Source organism: Nomia melanderi, chromosome 10 (assembly GCF_051020985.1).
Source record: "Nomia melanderi isolate GNS246 chromosome 10, iyNomMela1, whole genome shotgun sequence".
Lineage (NCBI taxonomy): Eukaryota > Metazoa > Arthropoda > Insecta > Hymenoptera > Halictidae > Nomia > Nomia melanderi.
The window spans coordinates 13,488,704-13,509,271 of NC_135008.1; the positions used below are offsets into that span (position 1 = coordinate 13,488,704).

The 20,568-nt window shown below is 36.8% G+C and overlaps 1 protein-coding gene across 1 annotated transcript in view; it reads left to right on the forward strand.

Moving 5' to 3' along the window:
• Positions 1 to 20,568, forward strand: part of LOC116428818 (protein unc-13 homolog A-like) — a 98,886-nt gene that overhangs the window by 28,576 nt on the left and 49,742 nt on the right. Inside the window, exon 2 of the mRNA XM_031980931.2 lies at positions 12,688 to 12,717. Within this exon, the coding sequence (XP_031836791.2) occupies positions 12,688 to 12,717 (30 nt within the window). The remainder of the gene's footprint in view (positions 1 to 12,687; positions 12,718 to 20,568) is intronic.

The following is a 20,568-nucleotide window of genomic DNA, read 5'->3' on the forward strand; positions in this document are numbered from 1 at the left end:
GATTTTTATTTTTGATTGATTTCGAATTATGTACCAAATATTCAAAGATTTTTAGATTGCATTTCGAAATATGTACCACCAGATTTTGCAAGCACGATTAGAATTATCTTTTCTCTGATCTCCGTTTATGTAAACTGATAGTTGCTTATTTAAGTCGGATAATCGAGATCCTGTGGTAGATAAAAATTCATACCTGAAAATAGTACCAGTTTTGTAACGTTCGAGGTTTATAAAAGTAAATGTAAAAGGTTTGAGTGCATACGTTAGTTTATTTAAAAAAAAAAATATTTTAAAGATTATTCTAGAAACATGCTTTTAACCCCTTGTTTTATGATTTGTTTTATAACTCTGCTTGATAAAACTAGTTTGTCGTTAATAATTTAGTAGAGAAACAAAATAATTCGATGCTTATTTTGTGCCCACGTTTACTCTGAAAGCTAAAAATTGATTATAGATAAGTAATATTTCCTTTATACAAAAAATAAATAAATAACGTTTAGGTTCGTCGAATTCGGTTGAAAATTTTCATCACGTGCCTGACACGATATTATGAGAAAAGGGATTAAATTAAGAGGCATCTATAAGTAAAAATTAGTGGCAAATAAATTGAAATCTAGACATTTTTCACGAATACGCACAAGTTTCGAAATCTCGGTGTTTCATATTTCCTTGGAAAAGGATTTTTAACAGTCGCCAATAAAAATGTTATGTACGCAGAGTACCTAAACCAGAGATTATAAAACAATGTATAAGGTTACGAGTAACAAAATCTGCACTACTTATGGTCTTGCAAGCAGCGGATCATTTTTCCCTAGTGAAAAGTATTTTCGGTACTTTCAAAAGGTATAGCTTGCAGGGTTGAGAGGACCTCAAGGGAGTCAATATATTTGTTACACAGACAGGTGGTGTATTATAGTCTAAAGGTATCTTTATTTAGGAATATTAAAGGATGAATATTAAAGTATAGTCGAATCTGTGATAAATATTTATAGTCTGTATACCTAGAAATCGTATGCGTATTACGCTAACTTGAAAAAACTGTGAATGCATTACCAGAGCTTCGAATATTGAAAAGTGATCATCTGGAATCTGTGCCAGTTACAAAGTCATAAAATAATGTATCGTATACTCTGCATTTCGAAGGAAGACCTGAGGCGAAATGCGAACTTCGAATATTTCGTACTTGTAGTATAAATTTCTCTCACATCTAATATTCTAAAACAAATTTTCTTCCTCCCTGACACAGTGATCTCATAATTTACATTTACTTTCACGTATTTCTGAATTCGCTTTCCAATTCGCATAAATAAATCGTCAATTCGTTGATAATAAAGCCACGTATTATTAAAAATGTATCAAAGAAACTTAAAAAAAAGTATGAGTAAAAAGTGCGATTTGCCTATGATTATATCATTATCCCACAAGTTTCTTTTACGCTTGACCTGAATTGTGTAGTCTGATAGAAATATTGTAGGAAAGGGATAAAAACGGAAAGAGACAATAAATCAGAGTGTACAGTTCATTATTTAATAACAAAACATAAAACATGAAACATTCCCACCCATGGTAGACTAATAAACCAAATGAAACTTTCGGAATAACTTAATGTTTATTTCCTTTGTGAAAACAATATTACTCTCACTATTGAAAACGTTAAAAATATGAAAAGTCAAAAACAGCGATTGAAAAATGGCTCCTAAAATGAAAAATGTGTTTTATTTACAAAACGTTTTCGACTTTATTTACATTTTTCACTGTAGGTTGAACGCATTTAAATTTCTGCATTGTAATCGATCAGTATTTGAATGTATATTAATTTATTTGGGGTTTGATACAGGCTTCATTGAAAAAAATACATATTTCTCGTTTTGGTACACTTTTCAAATCCGGTGTTTCATATTAAGCGCAGTTATCCTACTAATATACAAAAAAAAAAACTTTCGGAACACAACCTAATATTTTTGTCTTTCGTGAAAACAATATCATTCCTGTTATTGAAAACGGGTGACACAGTTAAGTAGTGCTCGACTTAGATGGGACAGTTTGTTTGGCGAGTCAGCGCCGAAACGATCCAGGAAGATGGTTGGTACGCCGAGCACATGCGAACCAGCCGTAAACCTCGGCGTCATGCGACCCCGGTAAAACGACGTGGGCGGCGGCGTTTCATACGGAAACAACGACAAAGCGCTGGCACGCTTACGGACTTACGTATCGCTGGAATCTAATAAGGGAACTCTTCGAGAGGATTCCTCCGTTTTTTGCATCATCCGCCGCACCGTCCTCGCGATCCTCTTCTTCTTTCGTCTCGTAATGAACACGGACGACGGTACCAGACCGTCTCCGGCATCACACTTATCTGATGAGAAGCGCGAGTAACATTTCTATTTGAACAGAAACCAGATAGAGAGAATACGGTATGCGACAAAAATCGCGCTTCGTCTCCTCGGCATTGTCTGCCGGCGAAAAAATGCCGGTTCCGGTATCCGAAGTGGAATTCCTTTTGCCACCGGTATTTCCTTGACTCGCATTTCTCAGTGCAAACGCATTGATGCTCCTGTAAAAGGCTTTTCTATCCTTCGAGTGACGCCTCCAGCCGGGAAAATAAACTTTTCTTTGGTGAAATTTCCATTCGCTCATTCTGCATTCCTTTGTCCCTGCCACGTGATTTGTATTGGTATCTTTCGATTCATGTAAAGATGGAGCGAGCAATACCAACGGTTTACTTTCAACGGTTAGAGGCCGCCATTGGTGAGGTTTTATCTCTCGTGATTTTTGTTTTCACATTGTTGGAAGATGTAACGCTGTTTGGTGATATTAATTTTTTTAGTGTTTATTTGGATGATTGTTTAGGGTAATGTGGCTATAAAAGTATTTCTCGTGTTACATACGTTACTGGAAATGTAACAGTGATAGTATTAACTTGGTTTCCCTTGATGGTAGCTTGCAGGGGTTAACAATCTACGTTTGTTCTACTAAGAATCTATGTTCGTTCTGCTAACAATCTACTTTTTTACCATTAAGTTGAATCTTGTTACGAAGTAATATCTTGTTTCGTCCTGATATTGCGGATAGGATGTGTTGGTTAACTTGTAGAGGAAAATAGTCGTTTCTGCTTGTTGGAGATAAAGGTTTATGCCATTTACAGCAGTGCTGCATGTAAGCTTGAGAGTTTTATTCTAGAGAACTGGACTTTTTAGTGAACATAGACGTTGGAGGCAACGCTTTTCGTAGCTGTCGCCTCTATTCTGTGGAATAAAGCCCACAAGAGTCTACTTTCAAGTGGATACGTAACATAAGCTTCCAGCTTATGGCCCATCCTCTACTTTATCTCTGTCAACTTCGCCATTTTGCCTCGATTAGAGATTCTTCTGGTACCGTAGATGTTGTATTGTGAATGCGTGTTCTACAGGAAAAATGAAGAAATTTATTTGCAACATGACAGTCGAATATCGAGTAAATGGTAGAAAAAGTTTGATGTGACCTATTATTTAAAAAATAACCATTGGGAATTGAATATAAATTGAAATAATATTTCATTATAGGTAATTAGTTATGTATCTAATGTCCCAATTTAATTAAATATTATTTAAGTTCAACAATATGTAATTCTAACGAACAATATATTATGTGACGACGATATTAATGCTTACATATAAATTTGAATGCATTACTACAGCACTGATGCAGATGCATTTTATGTTGGCTCAAGGTTCTGTATTTTTCCTCGGAGATCAATTCTGCATGACATTCTTTCATATTATGTGACACGATAAAAGATTTAAGGGAAATATATACCATGTATTTATACACCCACAATTACACGATAAGATCGATAAGATACGGTGACATGCATATTCTGTCCTCGATAGTGACACATTCTAACAAAAACTACATTTACACCGTAAACTTTTACACAAACATTCACACAAATACATTAATACACGAAAAGGCGTTAATTATTAATCAAATCAATAACATCCAACACTTATAAATACCTATGTACCTACTTCACTACAAAACAAAATTATGTTAGATTTAATTAGAATCTTTGCTCTATTTCACCGTGCGCATTTGCATTCAAACGCACAATATTCGTGGGTAAATAATAAAAAAACGTGCTTTTATAGAGTTTTCTTTAACGCGGTACCGATGTACAGGCGACCACAGAATCTAGAGATACCAGTTAACAAACGCGAATGCTCCAAGCAAATTTCACCAGTGCCTACCGTGAAGAATCCCAAACCCTTTTCTTGTAAACCAGACCAACACCAAAAGAGGTTCAAAATTGTCTCTCGTCAGAAGGAAAACATTTTCATTCTCGCAGAAGCAGACACTTAACATTTTTCAGTGAGCAAGATGACGCGGGGTTAGTTTCGTTGGAAATATACACACTCAAGTATCCACACGTAAACACATCGGCCATCAGAGGATCCGGGATAGCTTGATAAGGCGCGATAAGGTATCGGATTTACGTGTCACGTAAATATTGCCTCTAATATAGCTGGGTTATAAATAAAGGGCCCAGGTTTTTCCGCGATCGGAACGGTCGCAGCTCTCACGTATCATTAAGAACGGGGTAGGAAGAGCTCTTAAATTCAATTGGTCAGGTCTTCTTCCTTGTGATATTAATCTTAGACCACCGATAGCTGTTTCTTGTTCACAGAAACCTTTTTCCATAAACTGACTAACTACAATTAACTGTGGAATAAATTGAAATAATTATAATATATCTTGGACCATCGATGGCTTTTTCTTGTTCACAGGATTTTTTCCCACGAACTAAGTAATTAAAATTAATTGTAAAATTAATTGAAATAATTATAATTAATTTTGTACCACCGATGGCTTTCTTTGTCTATAGAAATTTTGTTAAAAATGTTGTACATCAACTGAATAATTAAAATTAGTTAATGTTATGTTAATTAAGTAATAAGAAATTACTGTTTGCCCATGAACTAGGAATAAGTTAATATAAATACTAATTCATAATATATTAAGGGTAATAGTGGTGCCAAATACATCTGTATAGTCACGTTTTTATTATTTCCATACGAAGATTAACACTAGAGCTAACATACTCGTCAAAATAATGTTTTTATTTAGCAAATATTGATACCTTAACACTTTCGCAATCGTGCTCCATATATATGTGACACAGTGATTCGTGTAGAGGCCCAGCACCACATATATGTGACGTTGGTTACCGTATTATACCATATTAACATATATTCAGCATATGGTATACTCCATTACTGCTTGAGCTATATCAAAATATCACACATATGTACATATATACCATTTATGTAATATATTTTATCTAGCTTACTTACTACGTTCCATGCGTGTAAAACTTATATAAATAACATACTACGCGAATTACAAAAACGTCACAATCCACAGCGAGAGTATATCAAATACTACGGCGGTCGCAAATGCGTTGGAAGTGATAAGTATCCGAAATGATTTGAAAAATAAACAGCTCGAATACTATAACGAGCATACAAAGAAATAGAAAAGAATATATTATTAGAATTTTCAAAACCATTACATATTAGTCACATCGAACCTCTAGTAGTTCCAGTGTCAATAACAAAAACGAAACGTCTTTCCCGTACCCCTAATGTATACATGTATGCATATAAAAAGGGCAAGGAAAGTAGAGGAGAAAAAGAAAGAGGAGCGAAGAGGGGAAAGGTGGAGAAAGTGGAGAGCGTAGGGTGGAAAGTATCCCATTAACGTATGCGCGCTCACATACGCGCGCATCCTCTTCATCGGTGAAGCACGAACGAGCCCCTGGCCCGGCTGGGTAACAGATACAATGCGAAACGTGGCTGCAATACAATGACGACGGGAACGCGGAGACAAGAACTTCTCGACCGGTATTCATACGTAGACGGCCATTGTCTCGAGTTGTTCGCGGGTAAAAGACACCACGCGTAACTTCGTACCCTGAGAATACAACCGACCCCCTCTCCCATGCACGAGCAATCCCCATTCTCCCTCACTCCCCCTCCCGCTGCTCTTCTAAGTACTCGCGTTCTCCATGGAATTTGTCGTTCCCCGTCCATCGCAACTTCCTTATTTCCGGGCCTTTTAGTTTATGACGTTTTCGCTTTGTCTCCGGCGTCACTCGAAGACGTCCGGGCGTCTTTGACGCGACCGAGACGTTTTTATTTCCCTCGTACTCGGAAACATGGAAGAGGGACGGCGCTCACAAAGCGACTCTTTCGGAGCACGCCACCCTCTACGCGCGCGCGCTACGTTGATAAGTTTGCGCGCGAGACGGGAATCTTCAGCTTATGGCGGATTGTTACGCGGATATTTTCTGTTCTTTGTTCTGCAACCGTTGGAGTTTTGTACCCACTTTCATGCGCCGGGCTCGTTTACCTTTTTCTTCTTTTGCTTCCCTTCCCTGGCAAGACATAATTGTTTTCGCGTTGGTGCCTAGCGGAACGCGATGGTGACAATTTTGCGCGGTTTACGGGAACCGAACTGTGCACCGGTCAAATGACTGGTTTCAAAATTCAGTTTAACGCTAAAACTACCGAGCAGTTGAATTCACTTTTTCAAATTTAAATTTCTTTATAGAAAGTCCAAGGATGCATTTGTTGAGACTGTAATTAATTTTAAATTCAGTTTGCGTATTGCTAAATCAATTTCTTTAATAATTTCGTAGAGAAATATCTGTTATCTTTGTAATCATTCCTTTCAGTCCTTTAATCAATATTTACATTTAAATATTTATATTTGATTCTTCAATACCTCTTTCAAATATCAAATATCGTAATATTCTATAATAAAATCAAACAAATAAGGAATTCTTACCAAGCCCTCATTCTGTAAAAGAATTCAGCATAAATTCTTCTTTTCTGAGATTTAGAAACAGTTACTATCCTTTGAAGAAACCGCAGAACTTTCTGCATATCACATCCAATCTGCATATAGCAATTTTCGACACGATTTGGTAGCAGCAGAATTTTTTCCGTCGTGGTTTTCCGTTGCATATTGGCTTTCAATCGTATCTGGCCGGACGCCAGGTTGTACAGATATTAAATGGCATCATGTGCGCGGGGCGAAGGTAATGTTAAGTGGCTCGGAGTAATTAATTCGGAAAAGAAAAGGTAATTAAGTGATATGCACCTGTTGGAGGTGGCCGAAGCCCGCTTGTTGCTATCTGCGAATACATATTTCGTCGGACGGCCGGGGAGTATGTGCCGGCTCGAAATTATTATTTTCTATCCGGGTCACCGATATTGTTTCGCTCGAACTTGGACAGCATACACGAGTTTTTGCGTGCCGCTGCAAACAACCGGGATAAATGTTGCGCTCCCCTGTTCCGCCGGTAGATCGTATCGCTCTTGTTCCACCATTGTGCTACTCGTACGAATTAATGTTCGGCTATTGAATTATTGATGAACGAACGAGCAGAAATACACGGTTGCATTATAAAAGAGAACGATCGTTATGGGAACACACGGCTGCAATAATGTTTGCGATCAACCCTCGCAAAGTGTTAATCAGGAGAATTTTTATGTATGTACGCCTCGTGTAACGTGCCGGGGTATATTAGGTTCCGTATCCGTGAATCAGGGCGACTCGAATAAAACTTGTTTAGACAACTTCACCCGGGTATGATGTTAAGGTTTTGAGGAATTGTAACGCGGTCTCGTGTTGGTTTCGCGTATTAATGCATCGGGGAACTGTGTTACTATTTGCTTCGGTCGTTTCTTGAGCTAAATATAACCATTTTCGTTAATTCTTCGATAACAAAGAAAAAAGAATTATTTGAGTGTAAGCGACATTGTTCTACGATTGTATCATTTGAAAAGTAAAATTAATTTGTGTCGTTGTTAAGATTATTGTAATACGTAAATTAAAATCAGTTGAATGAGATACTTTAAAACACATTTTAAATAACCTTGTAAACATTATTTTCGCATAAATAATAAGTTATTTAAGGTAACATAATAATAAAGTTATTAATAAATTCACGGTATGAAACTTCATTTACTTTTCTGATTCTTGAAACTCGATAGCAAAGTACTTTTTCAGATGACAAAATAAACACTATGAACGGTACGGATTACACGCTCACCTGTGCGAATGAACGCCGCCTGCGCGTATGTACACCATGGCAACTTTGCTGAAGCCATTCTTGTGTGTCGCAGTTAACCTTAGACCAGTTACTCGTTCGCGTAGATTCAAGAGCGTTGCCTGGCATTTATTAGTACAGGTCATTGCTTGGAAGCTCTCTTGGTTCGTTAAAACACTGTTTACTCGCCTACAAGGTCGCGCAATTGCAAGAAAGCGGGAACTTTCGATATTCATTAGCGGTATTGGCCCGTGGAAAGGATGTGCGGGTCATTTTATGACCTTTCCATTAAAATGATTAACCGATACCCGGTGCCTTCGTAATTGGAAATGTTATTAAGCTTTCGTTAATTATTTCGTTGACTAATTTGTTAACCATTTCGTTGGTTAATTCGTTAATTACTTCGTTGATTATTTCGTTAATTATTTCATTGTACATTTTGACCTTTAACAACGTTTGCCAATAGTTCAGCGTATATACATACATCGCCTCTAACTTAATAACGAATAATGTCTAATTCAACTTTACTACAATCATCGTAGCTGAGTAATTGAAATATTTACTTAATTAATATTAAGTTTATTAAATGCGTCAATTTCGCGTGTATTGTTTTTAATAAATATTCTTTGGTAAACGTTTACATCGATTTCGATTGATGCTATTACGCGACTATGTTTCCTAATAATCCATTTCTAAACATTTAATTTCCAATATCTAAACGAACGAGAAATTTTTCTAGAAACAATAGAATGAACTGTACAATAAACGTCAGTAAACCTAACGTTGCTGTTGTTCTAGCCATGTCCATATGATGTCCTCTTTACAGAACATCATTAAGTAAATGTCCTCATTGCCAACGACAACATGTGCTCAAAAGCATCATAGAATCAACATATGGATTCAGATATTCAACAATACTGGTTGAATTCACTCTTGCCTTTTCGTATTCGACTTTCTTCGTCACTTGAAGTTGATTTTCAACAGGTAGAGCTTAGCTTTACTGGAACGTGCGAAATATGAGGTTAGACGCCTCGAGGATATGAAAGTCAAAATACTTGTTCGAGCGGCATTGAAGCGAATCAGATTCATATTTTAGCAGCGTTGATTTTTACTCGAAGAAGAAACATCGATTTTTGACGGTTTCAAGAGACGCTTTAAGCGCTCATTAAGCAAGTAACATTTAACATCTAACTTATTACCTCCCTGAAGTAGCCGAAGTATTAGAAGCTCCATTAATTAAAAGCACCATTCAGTCCACTTAATTAAACGATTACTCGCAAACTTTACGCTTCACGTGTAATACCGAAGCTCTCTGTAACACATTTTCAGTTGGTAGTTCGTTATTAACTCAATTAAAGCGAAATTATATCTCGCATAACCAATCCTTATGTCAAATTACGCCGTCAAACGAAAGCATGTTTGTATAATTGCTTTATGTAATCCCACAGCAGCGCCCTAATAGCATTTGGTGAACCGGGACACTGGAGCAACAGCTTATATTCGTTGTTTCCTGCTGTGAGCCAGCGATTCCGCGGCATTCGTCGAGATAATCATAATTATAATTTTCAAGTGTGCGCATTGATTGGTTCGTTAGCGAGGACGCTCCCTTTTCCGATACTAGAACAATCGGTCAAGTGCTTTTTATATGTCGTTACCGATGCTTCTCTCCAGAAGAAATTGAATTCTCCGCTCGTGCTCGAATACTTCGATCGTCGTGCGCCCGTGCAACCGCGAATCTGTAGAACTACTCTGTCTACGCGTTTGACGGATGCATATATGACGACGTTTCAAGACAACCTCATTGTCGGTGAAGTGTCATACTTGAATTGCGGCGAATTGATTTATTCAGGTAGCAGTCCGTTCAATAGAAAATCGCGGAACGTCGAAATCGTATTCACCAGCCCCGGCTTCAATTTCCGCGTGTATGTCTTCGATCTACGGGACTCGTTTAAAAGGCGCCGCCATTTTTTAAGCATGACAGCTTCCGCCTCCATCAAGCAAACGTGTGTGAATTCAACGTCCCTTTCGTCTTCGTCGTTGTATGTCGAGCAAACTGGGAGATACTTCGGTTCTCTTCGGTGAGAGGAGTTTGTAAAATTTGTCGTACCATATAGTTCTTAGAAAAGTTAGAAACATGAGTGAATTCTTTATTAGGATTTTTTGTTATGGAAGGAGTTTGTAAAATTTATCGTGCCACCTAGTTCTTGTGTATCATTATGTATTTCTTACAAATATATGCACGAATAGTAGTGATCACTTTTGGCTGTCATTTATGATTGTTAGGAACAACGTGAGTGAGTAAATATTCTTTATTCGGATTTTTTATGTTAAAGTGGAGTGTTTAATGCATTACTTCACAAAATCTGGAATTAATATAAAATACAGTTGAGTACGTTAAGCGTTTATGAAAATTGTTGGTTCATCGTTTCTTATACGTTTACTTACATCATAATTGCATATACTGAACTAAGGAATACTTGAGGGAAGATTAACGTCATTATTTACCACTTAAGACTTGTAATAGAAGAAATGTATTTTTGTACAAGAGAATCGTGAGATGTACGATTACATCTGCATTATCCTCTTAATTGTCCTTAAGATTCTAGGGCACTGTTGCAGTTATTATTGATTTGCTAGTCTTTGTGCTCGAACTTAATTGCTACCCGCAATGCATATTTCATTGTCATGAAATGTAAGCAATATCTAAACATCCATATAATGCTTGAGTAAATTTTACAGCTCTCAAGACTTTTTCTGTCGCAAAGAATCGAAGCTTTATAACCAATATAATGATGTACATAGAGAAAAGAACGTTTTCATTTAAACAAAAAAATAAACAATACTATAATATTAATTTCACAAATGCATCTTTTTATACTAATTTTTGTAGTAATATACTTCCTGAAACAATATCGAACACAGTGATTTTAATCAGTATTGGACATATATTCGTAAGTAATTAAATATTTCATATCGTGTTTAATATTTATTTTTAATTATATTTGTGCTTTTTCTTTACTCGGTGCAACTGTTATCAGAGAAAAGTCGAGCGGTATGCATTTCATTTAAATGGTACTTCATTACGAGTGAAAAGGAATGATCATCGTACCTAACGATATTAACCGCGAAACGAATCAAAGTGTAAAACATATCTATTTACGGGGCAATTTAAATCGCGAAGCAATGCAGAGAAGTTTACACAAACATAATTATTCCTTCATCCGCACAATTTGTCGTCTCTGCTATTTCACCCACAGGCTCATTCGCAGTCCCAATGAAATTACCCATCAGCCAGTTTACGTTAAAACAAATAAGTGGCATAACCCACTTTCGTTTTAATTATTTCGAAAGTCCTGACGGGCTGCGCGTGCTTGTAATCGAGAGCTGGCCGCGGTTTAATTTCATTTATGGACATGCTCCGGTTCGTACGCAGTTGATTCGAGTTGATTTAGCGAGATTAAGTGGCTCGCGAACTGTTAATATTGTCTACGAGCACATCCCTCTGATAGGTTCGCACAATTCGATTAGCTAAGGAATACCCAGGAGAAGAACTCGCGGTTGATGCTCGAGATAAATATTTTCTTACTAGGAAAATTGATTTCGTTTGACGATGCTCGGTCGTTTTAACACTTTGACTGCCACGCCACTCAAATTCGGGTGACACCATTTTTTACATAATCTTAAACATTCATTTTCTTGGTGATATATCGATCGAACCGAATTTGATTTGTAGATATAAGAGAGATAGCAGAGCAATCGCCACGAAGAATTTTCATTTCTTAGTTTCTGATTTATTAAAAAAACTGTTTCAACTGCATATGAGTTTAGATGAATGTTCAATTGGTAGTTAAAGTGTTAAACGAAAAAAAAACAATTAGCATCTACTTAATATCAATATACAATACATTTCGATTCTGAACGTTATTATAGACACCTCCAATGAACATATTTCTTACAACTATGAAATCAAAATAATGAAGTTTCGTTGATTTTCGAGATTGATTTTCAAATTCCTTCACCGTGTTTCCTTTTAAACTAGTTCATAGTTTCGCGTATTACGAATACTCAATACATATACGAGGATTACTTGTATTTCCAATATTATTCCTCCAAATTTTATTCGTTATTCTTATTTCTCCTTACATTTGTCTGATTTCTAAATCTCTTATTTATTTATCTAGATACCCTTACCCTAAATTATACTTTAACACACGTAGAAATTCAAACTAAATTACACCTATAGTCCTTACGAACTAAAACGCTTCAAATCATTATTGTTCCACAATATTTGTGTCAATTTGTCAAGAATTCAGCTGGTTAATATCAAAACCACCAAGCAGTTGAATTGACTATTTGAAATGTCTATAGAGTCTCCAAGAGTACATCTATTCAGACTTCAATTGATTTTCAATTCAGTTTGCGTATTAAATCAATTTCTTTAATAATTTCTCAATATCTGTTATCTTCTTAATAATTGCAAAAGGTAGAAATCAGAAATGGATCATTTTGATTCGTCTGGTAGTTTCAGTCTTAATAAATAAATATATCCACGATTCGTATATTCTCAATTGCCATGCGTCTGGTTTCTGTTACAGTGAAGAAGGCGCGGTTCGTCTGCGAGGAAGGTTCGTACCAACACGACCGGAAGGAGGAAGAAATCTAATCGGCGCGGGAACCAGAGAAAGGAACCACATCTGAGTTCCTTGGCTGGTCCTCGTAAAGCTAGCACGAGCGGGGCGCAGCATTCGTCCAGAATCTTCGAAAAGAGAAAGAAAAAAATGGCGGCGATCTGTCCCGATCGTTGTCCGACTGTCCCGAAAATTGGAATCGGACCGATATACTTTCATAAAACCGGCGCCTTTACTCACGCTCCAGTTCTGAGGTCCGCGCAAAATTTGTTGCACTCCGGTTGGAACCGTTCCAACCGAAAGGTTGTGTGACTCTTCAACCGGAATATCGTGATGTTCTGCTCATGCCGAAATTATTTTTCCGCGGCTGCGGCGGAGATCCTCGCGACAGGGTGACGTGACGAATACCAGTTCCGCGGAATCTTTTCCATTACCAGTGGCGTCTGGCGTGGCTTTGTCTTGAAACACGCGAGGACTGCTTCGAACCCTGTTTTTCTCGGAGACAGATAACTTTGAATTCTTCGTTGGATTAACCCATTTGCATCATTAGCAAATATTTACGTTCTAAGACTAGATTGTCAATGAATAGTGTAATTAATGTTACCATATTATTATTATGATTATTGTTATTATCATTACTACTGTTATTTACTATATTATTATGATGTTATATTAAGATTTAAGTACTACATTAATCATTCGACTAAAATTTAAAAAAATTTGGAAATAATGGAAAACTTTTTATTTTGTCATATAATGCAAGTGGGTTAAGTTTCATGGTATATTGGAAAAATTTAACTGATTTTTCTATAACACTAGAACTAACATACTAGTTACAATGACTGGTTTCAGTGTTCTTATTTTCTAATTATTGATATCATAAAAGTGTTAAATATCCAAAACTAAACTATAATTTTAAACTATAATTCCACAATTTTTAGTTCGTCAATTGACATTTATTTTTTTTATTCGATCTATTCATAGATTATTCGTTTTGTTGATTTAGGATATGTAAATATTATTCGTATGGAACAGTTTATTAAGGAATCTTCAGATCTTAATCGTTGGGTTTTAAAAGACTTTGAAACAGGAAAACCGTTGAGTTTGTTCGCAATAATGATTAAAAAATAGATTACAATTATTTTTCGCTGTTCATTTTAACTTATATTCACGAAAGCTTAAAAAAAGTGTTTGGAAACGTTAACTTTCATTGTCGGTTTCATCATTCGCCGAAAAACTTTCCGGCACCACCAAGCGGAAAGCTCGGCCGATTACTCAAACTAGTGCAAAGACATTACTGCACTTTTTACCGGACTTATTTTAAAAAAGAACTTTAAACGTTCTTACAATCACCGGAAACGTTGATATGAATCTTAAAACGTTCGCTTTACGCGTGTCACGCGACTCGTTGAAAGCATTCCAACCTAAACGTGACGTTCCAAACGCGTCTAAATTTATTATACCAAGTATAAAATGTACCGATTTGCATTCAACAATTTCTCACTTACTTGTGTCACGTTGCCACCCGTTTCCTGCCAGCATACATCGATCGAAAATAATTTTTATTTCTTCCGCTCTTTGTTGAATTAAAAAAAAACTGGAGATGTTTGCAAAGCTACGAGCAGGAAACCAGAGAAAATCAAAAGGGAAACATACAAAAGGAAGCTTAAAAATCTCTCAGAGCTATTCAACTGGTAAAAGGAAACGACAACAATTTATTTCTTCCCGCCGTAAATGTGCAACTGACTCCTCAATGCAACTAATCTGCGCTTTTCCGTGCAACGTCTTGCCTCGCTTCTCCTATTCTTGGGTACACCACCAAGTAGCTACGGTTCGAGAGCTTGGTCCCTGCTTGCAATTAACACTAGACTTACGGACATTTATTATGCAGTTTATTTCACTGTTACTAGAACAATTGATGTTCGTTTATTTAGATCTCGAGTATTACGGGTCCAAAAGTAGACAATCAGGATACGTATGCGTGTAATTGCATCAATAAAAATCAACGTAAACAGTTAACAGATAATGTTTATAAAATTCAATGTGTGTCAAATTAACGCGTTCCATAAACCTAATGTTTAAGCATCTGAACGCGCATAAAAGATTACGCGCATTACAGATACTCGACAACGGAGGTGTACGCAGATCTGATTATTTCGGTTTTTTTTCGCATCTTGCCGTAAAGGATATCTCGTCAATTGCCTACCACAAGTTAACACTCTTCATTTTCGTACTTTTTCGTTACATTCTTTATTGTGTCCACTGGTTCGCTAATCCGTCATACACGAAAGCAAAATTAACTATTTATTACTTACACGATGCCCGGGTCCCATAGCGTTGAATTATTCAACAGGCGATAAACCTGCACCGTTGAGAGCTGACTTTTCTATGGGATGTTAGCGTTTAAACTTCCCAGACCCTGGTCATTTTCTGTCATGTCATGACGGTTTACTTTGCGTTGTTCCAGGCGGCTCCGATCTGACAGATAAAAGCTCCGAGACCTTCCAGTAACTTTGTATTCGCGTTGCGCGTCTTTTTGCAGCCTGCGAACGACGCCACGTGTGCCAGCCACGCCGACTATACGCGAATCATTATTCTCCGTGAACGTCGACCGCGAAAAACGGCTACAGGATTCAACGTATCACAGTCAGCGTTTTCCGTATGCTCCTCGACGTCACTGCTCAAAGAAACGCGAAATTCTCGCCACACTCGTAATCGTAGATTCGAATCCTTTCGGTTCTTGTAAATCTATACTACGTTTCGCTATTGCCCTCTCTTCGTGAGTAATGGATACAGAACGAACTCATTTTTATACTTATCGTTACCGTAGGGTAAAGCGAAGAGAAATGGCACACCTTTTTAAAAAGAATTATTACATCATAAATATTATTGACACCTAACGAAAATAAAATGCATTTATAAGAGGAATAGTTAAACAGGTCTCTGCACAAAATTCAATATACCATTTAAAAAAATTGGAAATATTTGACGATTTTAATCAGATTTTATAGATGAAAGCGTGAATACAAACGAAAATATATTGAACTTTGCAATTTAATATTTACGGTTTCTTGAAAATTAGTTGGTACATTTTCTTATTCACTGAATGTTCATTATCTGCTTTTGAATTTCTTGGCTTATTTTAATGCTTTAAAACTGCAATCTTGCTGAATTAAGGATTTTTTCATTAATTACAGTTACACTCTTTCTTAGTATATTCGAATTACACGAATTATATATCTGAATCGTTCGGTACATTTCACTTCCCCTGTGAAACTGAATTACCACAATTTACGGGCCCATGAATAATTGTTCGGAGTATCGCGAAGACAGGCAATATATCACCGGAGTCGGACCGGAGTGTTCTTTATTCGCGACAACGTGCACCCGGAAATGCAACAAGACTTCAGTCGCGTCGGGGTAAGGCTGTAATAAGTGTTTTAATTACACGGAATGAGTCCTGGCTCACGGCTGTACGTTCCAATTAAACGGCAGTTTTCGTGATTGTTGTTAATAACTCCCTTTGCCAGCCGGTGCGTTAACTGCATTTAAATATTCATCGATAATTGAAATATCTTCATTTTACGAAACGAATTGTTCCTGATAACCATATTTCTCAGTAAAGCAGACATTTCGCACCTGCATATTAATTATTCGAATTCGTTACTATTATAAATTAAATACAGCGCACTGTTCGATCGTTATGACGTAATTATTTTTCCCGAAAAGTATACGACCTCCATTTCTTTACGAGAAACTCCGATTCATAATTTTCCGTTTATTGCGCAGATCCGTTTTGTTTTGAAGACAAACCTACAAGTAGTTAATTAATCCAGCAGACATCTTTTCGGTCGATCGAGCAACGTTTCCCACGAGAAAATTCAGAGGTCGGTGCTGTTGTGGAGTCTCTATTTGCCGGAACAATTTTGTCGAGCGTAAAGCAAAATACCGGAGGTGACGCGTACTATGTGAAGCATATCCGGGCATCGTAAGACCGCGTTCGATCTTTCCCTGTGAGTTATAGAGGGCGAGCTTTCGAACGGTACATTTCACGGCAGCGACTCCTTCGAGATAACATAATTCAACTTTTTATCGATTGAAATATAATTATCGGCTATTATTCAGATACCAGCTGAAGTTCAGTGAAGAAATGTTTAAAAAATTGCAAATTTTTATCTTCATTTTGATTGATTTCTAGAATCTAGAATACTGTAATCAAATTCCATATTCCGATTAATATACATAGTAAAGCGAACTGTCTAACTTCCGGTAAAACGAAAATTACAGTTGATACTAAAGTTTCTTACCATTTACCATTAACAAACATTTCTTTTCAACTTGAAAGATCTATGCCGTCAAACTGCAAAGTAAACAGACAATTTTAAATTCTCAAGCTTTAAATGAAACTATTCTTGTTTTATCCGTAGTTACGTACTAAATGTTTCTACTACCAATACTTCATTAATTGTTTGAATATCACGGGTCTTCGCAAAAATCTAGTTAAAAAGTGCCAAACGATGTGACTTTTTGTTTCAGCTCAAAAACTGAATTACTTTTTTAGTGTCACATAAAAAGATTCTAAATAGAACGATCAATTCATTTTTGCATTTCTAAGCAGATGATAGGAAAGATAAAAATAAATAACTAAGAAGGAAACAAATAATTAAACTCAGTTTAATCCTTTGAACCGATAAGCTAGCTCTTTTGAGTAGTGTAACGGAGAAGAGCGATCGCTCTGATTGGAACTAAAACGGTTAAACGTTTAAATTACTTTACACACTCACCCGCGTTCTCGAAGAAATGATTTCACTCAAACAAATTAAAATTTCCTTCGAATTTATGTCAAAGAGGTAAAATGAATTAGCAGGAGTCGCTGCTGCGAGTAAAACTACCCAGTGGACGCAAACTTGTGGACAACTTACTATCCAATAGTCGTCGGTAGAATCCCCTAGAGTAAAATTCCAGGAAGTCCATTCGAAAGTGGATGTCAAGCGTAAAAACTGCTTTAGAGAGTTACTATCGCGTAGACAAGTAGCGCGAGGGAAGATCGAACGGGAGACTTTAGCGAGGGTTTCCATCCGATGTACCGTTATTTGCGAGTGATTCTTACCGTTCGTACGAAGAAAATCTGTAAAATGACCGGCAATAATCATTTGATCATCGTCCGCGGGTTTACGGACCCTCGCGGTTCTACTAAGTCGCTTTTTAACTCTTTGCACGTCAAACGATTTTCTTCGATAGGTGTTAAAAATGCAAATATATTAACCCTTTGTTCTATAACATTGAGTCAGACTCCTGATGAAAGGAGGGTGTTAAAAATAAGCGACTTTGGGCGACCTCCGGAACGAAAAATGTTGTTTCAGCATGATTCTTCACAGCCTAAGGAACAAAAAATGTAAGTTCATTATTCCGAGATACGAAATATATTAGGTTGTCTCATAAGTTCGTATCGATTATTTCTCCACCATATGAAATAATATCGCTTTCGAATACCTTCTACCGATTAAACCGAAGCGAATAAATCGAAGCGATTAAACCGAAATGTTGATTGGTCACGAGCTAATTAGAGTTTGCACTTGCATTAGCTATTTCAATTTTTGAACCACAGGGCAATATAGAATATTGCAAAAGCAAAATATTCAAAATTATCTAAAAGATATGTTTAAAGTTTCATTTCAATTCATTATGTACAAATAATTATATATTTAATTACAGAATAGGTGACGTGGGATAGCTTCTGTGTAAACAAACTTGTGGGAGAACCTAATATATTCGCGAAATTTCTCGTGATAATGAAACTTACGTTTTTTGTTCCTTAGAGTGTGAAGAATCGTGCTGTAACAGAATCTTTTGTTACGGAGGTTGCCCAATGTCGCCTACTTTTAACAGACTCTTTTTATTACAAATCTAACTCGATGTTATAGAACAAGAGGTTAAGGTGCACGAATAACAGCGAAAGTCTGCTGGCATCCCCTGTAAATTGAGGAACGATCGCAGATCCTTCGAGAAATGTTACCGTTATATACGCGCTGTCTCGTCTCTTATCGATTCGACGACATCGGCTGATAAATGTTCCCCGGCGACACAGTTTGTTAGACTAGTCAAGTCGGGCCGGGCTTCCAGGGATTATTGGGAAATATTTTCGACGATAATTGTCCGCTTCCGTCTAATTATGTATGGAAGAATACTCGAGGCTGCTGGAACTCTCCATAAATAACGTTTAATTGTCCCCAGAAACAGCGTCACGTCACGTGTACGTCGGATCCTGCGAACGTTTCGTCGGTTCGGCAACATTTTGCCGGTTTATTTGTTTTTCTTTCTTTTTTCCGAGATCGACGCATTCGAAACGCGCGACAACGTATGCGATAATTAAAATATTTTTTAATTAAAACCACGCAACTGGAGCAACCCACGCGCTGTAACTGTAATTTCGTTCGGATGTATCAATTAATGATTTGACGTATGGCCTGCTCGACGATTTTTATTTATTTCCTTCGAATGGGGCGCTCTGAAGTATTTGTCAATGGATTATTATTCGAATTATCTTGACAGCGTTGAATGTTGGGCGTTTTGAAATCGTTTTAAAGTTACGATTGGTTTAGTTACAAAAGGCAGATGTTGCTTCAATCACGTCACAATTGTAAATGTCACAGTTACAAATATGACGACGATAATTCACGAACAAGGCGTATTGAGAGCATCATAGTCTACATGATCCAGAGTTTTATTGAAAAACGGTTGTTCAATATATGAAAATTACTTCCGAGAGTTCGTAAAAACATGAACAAATTAAAAACATTGTTTACTTTCAATATTTAATAATGAAATTGATATGGAATTCGGCGTTGATGTTAGGAATATATCTATACCGATGAAAAATTGCGAAAAAATGTGATACAGTTTTAAAAAATATTATTTCTTAAAATGTAATTGAAGTTAACTAATTCAAATGCTCACATTTTGTTAAAATTTACTGAAACTTTCATTTTACTCAGATTTGTGCGTTAAAAAATACAATACTTCAAACGCATAAACTTCAGAAACTAGTTAATTACAGAGACAATATGAAAATGTAGTAGAAGTACAACTAATAGAAAGTAGAAAGTCTGCAGAAGTAGGTTACTTCGATACTGATTGTCTTTTTTAATAATTCCCAGTAATCCGAGTATGTTGAAAAAATACAGGACGTACACGTGGATATTAACATTTCTCCGAGAGGAGACAGGAAAAGTTTAAGTTTTATGGTAAAAGAAATCGTAACTGCGCGAACTTAGTAGAATCTCGTTAAGAAAACTGACTTTTCATCCGGTTCCGCTTTCTATGGATACTAGCGTAGCCGTGATCGCTTTAATTAAGGAGCGCCATGCGCGCGGAAATATCAAAGATACTCGGCATTCGTGTTCCATTCAAAGGTGACAATCAGCCCACGCGGAAGAGTCAAATTCCCGGCCGCGTTGGCAAACTACCGTAACCTATTCCTGTCGGAGTAACATTTAATTTTACCGGTCGTGCAGAATAAATTCCAGTTTATCCGATCGTAAATAATTTTTTACCGCCGTGTGGCTAATGCTACATCGCTGCCTCGTAGCTCCTGGCTGACGGTGAGTCGCGTATTCATCGACGTCGACAGTTTCATTTCGTGTCGGACTGACTTCTTTTACGGGTTTGGCATGTGTATGTGATTTTCCTCACCCCCGTGATGAGTCGAACCTAAGTGCTCTAGCGATTTTTGACCGACGTGCTGCGAGACTTTCAGATGAGAGTATTTAACCTATTAACTGTGAAATTTAGTTTAAAAAATCAAACAGAGGGCAAACGCATCTATAATATATTCTCACGAAAACCTAA